This window comes from Primulina huaijiensis, chromosome 13 (genome assembly GCF_012295235.1).
Source record: "Primulina huaijiensis isolate GDHJ02 chromosome 13, ASM1229523v2, whole genome shotgun sequence".
Lineage (NCBI taxonomy): Eukaryota > Viridiplantae > Streptophyta > Magnoliopsida > Lamiales > Gesneriaceae > Primulina > Primulina huaijiensis.
This window is the reverse complement of record NC_133318.1, coordinates 8681094-8688984: the sequence shown is the minus strand read 5'-3', so window position 1 is coordinate 8688984 and position 7891 is coordinate 8681094. Positions and strand designations below refer to the sequence as shown.

Below are 7891 nucleotides of genomic sequence, written 5' to 3'. Positions count from 1 at the left end.
CTCCATTTGGACCTTAGATAACCCTTGGTTAGAACTGTCTCCTACTTCCCTCTCCATTTAAATTCAGATTTGTACCTGCAAGAAAACGTTAGTAGAAAACAAAATATGCCTCACCCAAAATTCTCACGGTCACTCCAAAGAACATCACTCATCTCTTCCCTCGTATTATTTTTTTTTTGCTCACAACAAATACTCACTAGTCACTCCAAAGAAATAACACTCACTCTCAAATGTTTCCTCTCGAATTTGATGTTTCTCTCGAAAGTGCATTCAAGCTTTGTATTTGAATATCAAACAATCAAGTTCAACTTATGAACAATTGTGATCGACTCACTTAGACTGCGTAGACAAGCAATCTGAAGGTAAATTTTTTTTTTTTGACTGTGTGAGACAATTGTATATGACTCACAAAAAGGAATAGAACAAAATACAAAAAAGAAATAATGATGAATTTTCGGATTTTTGGTACTCTTTTTTTCTTTATTTTTTTTTTTTTGCTCTAAGAATTCCGAAAATTCAAAAAAAAATAAATAAGACACAAAAATTTCGTGTATCACAGATTCACGAACGACGAAGAATGATAGAACAAAACAGATATGAAAGCGGAACTAAAGGATAATTAGATCTGATAATAGAACGTAGGATAAACTTACTTGAATTCAATTAACCAAAAGCTCTGATACCAAATGATACGAATCCTCGTACGAATAAATAGCAACACGATTAAAATCGAATCGCGCCCTCTATTCAATAACGAACAAGGATCGATGTGTTGTCCAGATCTTTTGAATCAAGTGTGTGTGTGATTTTCACCTCTAAACTATGACAAGTTTAACAACAAATAATCACGGAAAATAAACAACCGAATTTATAACGAACCTTCAAAGAACAAGCCCTTGACAATCCGCACAAGAACGATCGACAAACGCCACAAAGTAAAACTTTGATAAGTTTGATTTTGATTATAAAGCAAAGCTTTGAAAAAGTTTGAGAGAAAAACCTCAAAGTTTGATAAACTCAATAATAATAATGTCTATAATGTGTAAAATTTCGTCCATAATATTGTGTACAATATAAAGATTCTCAAAATAAAGTTACCAAGATCAATTAAATTATAACTAGAAAACTAAAGATTTTCTCGCATCTGACTCGCGCTCGGGCGGTAGGATATTACCGCTCGAGCACCGAGGGTTCTGGACTATTCGCACTCGGGCGGTAGAAAATGCCCGCTCGGGCGCCGAATGTTCTGGAAATCAACTCTTGGGCAGTACGTTTCGCGCTCGGGCGGTAGTATTTTACTGCTCGGGTGCGGAGTATTCTGGACGTTTTCTTCATTCATCACTTGAATGGTGTTCTTATGACTCCAAAACTTACTCCCATGCATCACGAACCCTTCAGCACTCTGCACCTTTCTTGTAAGTCTTCTTCATTGCTCATAAGCCCTTGTAGTGCCTCTTTGAATTTCTTTAGCCGTCCTCTCGTGATTGGTCCCTCCGGCAACTCTAAAGGATCCCATGCTTTCCTTGGAGCTTTACCATCCGTGTTCGCATCAGTTTCCCAATTGTTTTATCGTGAGTATTTGTTGCTAAGTTTTCTAATTTAGAGGTGAATATCAAAAACCATATTTGATTCAAAAGATCGGGACAACAACTTAGATCCTTGTTCGTTATTGAATTGAGGGCGCGATTCATATTTAATCGTGTTTGCTTTTCTTACGCACGTGGAGCCATATCATGTGGTATCAGAGCTTAGGTTCATTGAATTCAAGTAAGTTAATCACGTTATTATCCCGTTCAATTATCAGATCTGTCATCCTTTCGTTCCTTTTTCAGAACTATTTCTTTGCTATATCGTTCTTCTTTAGTTTCCGAAATTTTGGTGAAATTTTTTTTTTATTTTCGAGTTTTACTCAGTCTTAGAGTAATTTAAAAAAAAAAAGAGTACAAATATTCCAAAAATTCACCATTATTTCTTTTTGGTATTTTGTTCTAGTCTTTTTTGTGAGTCATAATGTAATATCCAAGCTTGGTGATTGGTACAGATTAAGATTTAATATGTTTATTGACTCCTTGGTTAAGTTTAAGTATAGTTTTGATGTTAAGAGTTAAGATTTATGATTTATAGTATTGTGTTTATAGATGATGTGTGGTGATACTGTAGTGTCGTTGCGATTAAATTCATGATAATTTGTATATTGAGCCAATTGGTATGAGGCCAATTGGAGTGGTTAGAGAAGACATATAGGTGTAACTTTCATGTTTTGAGTTTTGTTCAAATCATTGTGGAAGACAAGCCAAAAGCGCCCTGAAGTTTGTCGTGGGTGTCGTCGTTCCTCCAGTGACACATGTTGGGAGATTGAGCATAACTCTTTACTCAGACCTTCAAATGACATGAGGCTAATCTGAGATGCAAGCCAAGACATAGAGCTACAACTTTCATGTTTACCACTTTTTCAAATTATGATGGGAAGAGGCGTTTCGGAGGCAATCTTTGAGGCACCCGAGCGGTAAGAAATGGCCGCCCGATCGCCACTGATTCTGAAAGTTTGGTATCGGACAGTATGGTCCGCGCCCGAGCGGTAATTTATGATCGCCCGAGCGCCCAGCACAGTACAAAAATCGTGTTTTGGGTATTTTAAGGCTTTAAATTGGTTGAAACATCATTTCTTCCTCACTTTCTTCTCCTCCCTTCCCTTCTCCTTCGATTTTGGGCTAGGGTTCTCATGCCTTTCTTTTGGTGCCTTTGATTCAAGCTTATTGTTGGGTATTTGTAGTGAGATCAAGTTTATTTTGGGTTCAAGGAGCTAAGGTAAGCTTGTGGTTTTGGTTATTATTTGGATTATGATGTTGGGAAATCATGGGATGTTTGATTGTGTTGCTTTTATGGGTTTTATGGTATGGGTTTATGATTATTGAGATGTTGATGGTTCAATACATGATTTATTGTTGTAAGAATTGTACCAAGGGATTATAATCAAGCTTTCCATTGGTTGTAAGTGGAATTCATTTCTTGTGCTCACATGATAATATATGTATTTTGTTTCAATGGTTTTAACATGTTATTCCCTTCCTTTTGATTCATGCTATGTATTAATACACTTTGTTGTATATTAGAAGCATTTTTGTCTCAATTATGTTAAAGGGAATACAAAAGAGAATAGAGTCTTCAAAGTGTTTGTTTTAATTCTAAAGAGAGAATTCAAATGATTTATTGGATTGATAGATACATAGTCAGAGATTGCATGCAATTAGTTGATCAACGACCATAGGCTTATATCCCGACAGAGTAATCGATTTATATCGATGGGATATAGGTACAGAGACAGAGATACTATATAGATATCAATCCATCAGATAAAAGAGAAATACCATCGTTATTGTTATTCATTCTATGATATTCATGTTTCAGAGTTGATGGTATTTAATGTTTTCAAAGCCATGTTTTACAGAGTATGATATGTATTCATTGCTATGTAAGAGTTCCACTTGCTGAGTTTTATACTCATTTCAGTTATTTCATGTGATGCAGATAAGAGTGACGGGCCAGAATGTTGACTGGAGCCGAGGTCATATGCATAGTAGATGGAAGGAAGAAGGCTATTTTGTTAGAACTTTTGGACATGATCAAAATGACATTTTATATTTTGATGCAACGCTTATTTGATCATGTATATATTTTTGATTATATATTGAAATATATTTTAAATTCTTCTTCCCTTCAAGAAAAATTTTAAATTCGCTGTTACTTTATGAAATCGGGTCAGAGCGTTACATTTAGTGGTATTAGAGCAACGTTCTTCGGACCAATGCATATGACTTCGTCTACTTTCAACAGTCCGGGTATGTCTTCTTCATCTATGTATTGTTATTGGTTGATATGTATTGTGTGAGCACATTTTAGGATTTAATGCCTCCTATGAGAAAAGCCTCAGAGGGTGAGGATAGCCCCTCATCGAGAGTTGTTGACGAGTTCGGCAAATTATTGAAAGAGCAAGCCAAGGTTCATAGTGAGCAGATCCAACAGTTGCTCCGTTTGCAAGGTACAGGTCAAGGTAGAGGCCAAGTGAGAGGCCAAGTGGTTCAAGCGGTTGGAACTAATGGGATCTTTACTGGTTTTAAAAGAATGGATCCGCCTGAGTTTGCAGGAAGCACTGATCCATTGGTGGCCGTAGAGTGGATTAAAGCACTTGAGGCGATATTTGATCATCTCAATTATGAAGATAAGGACAGAGTGGGTTGTGCAGTATTCATGCTAGTCAAAGATGCACGTATTTGGTGGAATGCTACCAAGGTAGGTGTTGATGTTTCGGCATTGAAGTGGCAAGATTTCACGGATCTTTTCTATGACAAGTACTGAATTTTTAGAGCTTCGTCAAGGAGGTATGAATGTTGGCGAGTACATCTTGAAGTTTGAGGAGGGTTGTCTGTGTGCCCCATATATTGCCTCCAATGACAAAGACAAGGGGGCTCATTTCATTAGAGGCCTTCGAGCAGAGATCAGGAGGGACATCATTATGTCTAAGGCTGTTACATTTAAAGAGATTGTGGCTAAGGCTTTGTTAGCCGAGCAAGATGAGAAAGACATTGCCAGAGAGAGACAGACGAGGCAGCAGTTTGTTGCTCAAAAAGGTCAAGGTTCGAGCCAAAGAGGAAAGGACCATTTTAACGGGAAAGGCAAGATAGAGCCGAGTTCTAAAGCACCGACAGTTCTATCTGATCCAGAGAAGCCGTTGTGTCCCAAGTGTAGTAGGCATCATAGGGGAGAGTGCAGATTTGGTACTCATACTTGCTACCGTTGTGGCACTGCAGGCCATATAGCCAAGGATTGTCCGAGAGGCTCGAGTAAAGAGAAGGTACAGGGTCGCATCTTCACCATGACGAAGGAAGGTATAAACCCTGATTCTTCTGTGATCTCTAGCACTATCTTAATTTCAGGCAGAGTAGCTACGACATGGATTGATACAGGTGCTACTCATTCTTTTATGTCTGATCTATTTTTGAGATCTTTGGGTTTAGTTCCTTCTATTCTTCCCCTCCAGTTTAATGTTGTATTGCCTTCTGGAGATGTGTTATGCCCGACATCTATTATGTATGCGTGTTCTGTTCAAATCGATGGGCGAGTGGTTTATGCCGATTTGATTGTTATTACGATGGTTGCGTTTGATATTATACTTGGCATGGATTGGCTATCAACTTACCGTGCAGTGATTGATTGCATTGCTAAGACGGGTCTTTGCGGCTGTGCATTGATTATAGAGAGATCAACAAAGTGACTATCAAGAATAAATATCCGTTGCCGCGAATAGACGATCTTTTTGATCAATTGCAGGGGGCTACCGTGTTTTCGAAGATCGATCTGCGATCTGGTTATTATCAGTTGAAGGTTAGGGAGTCTGATATTCCTAAGACGGCGTTCCGGACCAGGTACGGTCATTACGAATTTCTTGTGATGTCGTTTGGTCTGACTAATGCTCCTTCAGTCTTCATGGATCTTATGAACCGGGTGTTCAAGCCGTATTTGGATAGCATTGTCATTGTTTTCATCGATGATATATTGATTTATTCCAAGACCAAAGAGCTTCATGCAGAACACCTCAGAGTCGTTCTACAATTGTTGAGGGGGAAGAGGTTGTATGCTAAGTTGAAGAAATGTGAGTTCTGGTTAGAGCAGATTTCTTTCTTAGGCCATGTTGTCTCGAAGGATGGGTTAGCTGTTGATCCAGCGAAAATAGAGGCGATACAGAAGTGGCCTATCCCTACCACTGTATCAGAGGTACGCAGTTTTCTTGGTTTGACGGGTTATTATCGTCGTTTTATTTCAGATTTTTCCAAAATTGCCCTGCCATTAACCAATTTGACGAGGAAGACTGTGAAGTTTGAGTGGTCCAATGAATGCAAAAGAGGATTCCAGGAGTTGAAAGATAAGTTTTTTTTTGTCTATACAAAACCCTATAAACCTTAATAGGTCTAAGTTGACGACAGCTCCGGTACTTGCATTGCCCAGTGGTTCAGAGGACTTTGTTGTTTTTACCGATGCGTCGAAGAAGGGTCTTGGTGCAGTGCTGATGCAACGTGGAAATGTTATAGCTTATGCTTCTCGTCAATTGAAAGACTACGAGAAAAATTATCCTACGCATGACCTGGAACTGGCAGCTGTAGTTTTCGCCCTGAAAATCTGGAGACACTATTTGTATGGCGAAAAGTGTGAAATTTTCACGGAGCACAAGAGTTTAAGGTATTTTTTTTCCCAGAAAGAACTCAATATGCGGCAGAGACGGTGGTTAGAGCTTGTCAAAGATTATGATGTGACGATTAGTTACCACCCTGGGAAGGCGAATGTTGTAGCGGATGCATTGAGCCGTAAGTCGAGTTCCTCTTTGAGTTCTATGATCCAGAAGTCGTTGTTGTTGGACTTGCAACGAGAAGAGATAGCTTTGGTAGTATCAGGAACCATTGCTCGCTTTTCAGCGTTGATCATTCGGGCTACATTGATGGACAGGATCCGTAGAGAGCAGGCCAATGATTTACAGTTGACAGAGATGAGAGCCAGAGCAGAAGAGAGAGGTAATTCAGAGTTTTGAATAAATGGAGATGGTTTGACGACATTTAGAGGCCGTATATGCATTCCTACTGGTTATGATATTCGACGAGACATCTTAAAAGAGGCTCATACAGCGCCATACTCGATACACCCAGGTAGCACCAAGATGTATTAAGATCCTTGTAGACTCTATTGGTGGCCAAATATGAAGAAGGACATTTCCATGTTTATTTCTCAGTGTTTAACTTGTCAGCGGGTGAAAATCGAACACCAAAGACCTGCTGGGACATTGCAGTCATTGCCGATTCCTCAATGGAAATGGGAGCATATTACGATGGACTTCGTGACTGGTCTTCCCAGAACGCAGAAAGGCTATAACTCTATTTGGGTTATCGTTGATCGGTTGACCAAGTCAGCTCATTTTCTCCTAGTCAAGACAACGTATTCCATGAACCAGTATGCCGAAGAGTACATAGCAGATATTGTTAGACTTCATGGTGTTCCTGTGTCGATTGTGTCTGATCGTGACCCTAGATTTACTTCAGAGTTTTGGAAGAGTTTGCATAGAGCCTTGGGTACACGGTTAGCATTCAGTACAGCATATCATCCTCAGAGCGACGGTCAATCAGAGAGAAATATTCAGATTTTGGAGGATATGCTCAGAGCTTGTACTACCGATTATCCTGGTAGCTGGGATTCCAAATCGCCTCTTGTTGAGTTCACGTACAATAACAGTTACAAACGACGATTGGCATGGCACCTTATGAAGCACTTTATGGCAGAAAATGTAGATCTCCCTTGTATTGGGACGAGATTGGTGAGAGGAAGATGTTGGGTCCAGAGTTGGTCCAACAGACAGCTGATGTTGTTACTGTTATTCAAGAGAGGATGAAGACAGCGAAGTCCAGACAGAAGAGCTATGCTGATGTGAGGCGAAGGCCGTTGCAGTTTGAGGTTGGCGACCATGTGTTCTTGAAGATAGCACTTCTTAAAGGTGTGATGCGGTTTGGCAAAAAGGGAAAGTGGAGTCCAAGATTCATTGGCCCATTTGAGATCTTGGACAGAGTCGGTGATCGAGCTTACAGGTTAGCCTTATCGCCAGATCTTGATAGAGTTCATAATGTTTTTCATGTCTCAATGCTCAAGAAGTATATTGCGAATCCTTCCCATGTTCTTCGCCACGAGCCATTGGATTTGACGCCGAGTTTGACGTACCAAGAGGTTCCAGTCCAGATTTTGGATCGCAAAGTTAAAGTATAAAGGAATAAAGAGATCGGCATTGTTAAAGTCCTTTGGAGGAATCAATTGAATGAAGAAGCCACGTGGGAACCAGAGGATGAGATGAAAGAAA

At 39.6% G+C, this 7891-nt stretch overlaps 1 protein-coding gene across 1 annotated transcript in view; it reads left to right on the top strand.

Moving 5' to 3' along the window:
* The window catches only part of LOC140991188 (uncharacterized), a 20716-nt gene extending 14136 nt beyond the window's left edge, over positions 1 to 6580 (top strand). The window contains exons 7-8 of the mRNA XM_073461145.1: positions 3901 to 4191; positions 6395 to 6580. Coding sequence (XP_073317246.1) covers positions 3901 to 4191; positions 6395 to 6580 — 477 coding nt within the window. The remainder of the gene's footprint in view (positions 1 to 3900; positions 4192 to 6394) is intronic.
* Positions 6581 to 7891: the final 1311 nt, after the last annotated feature.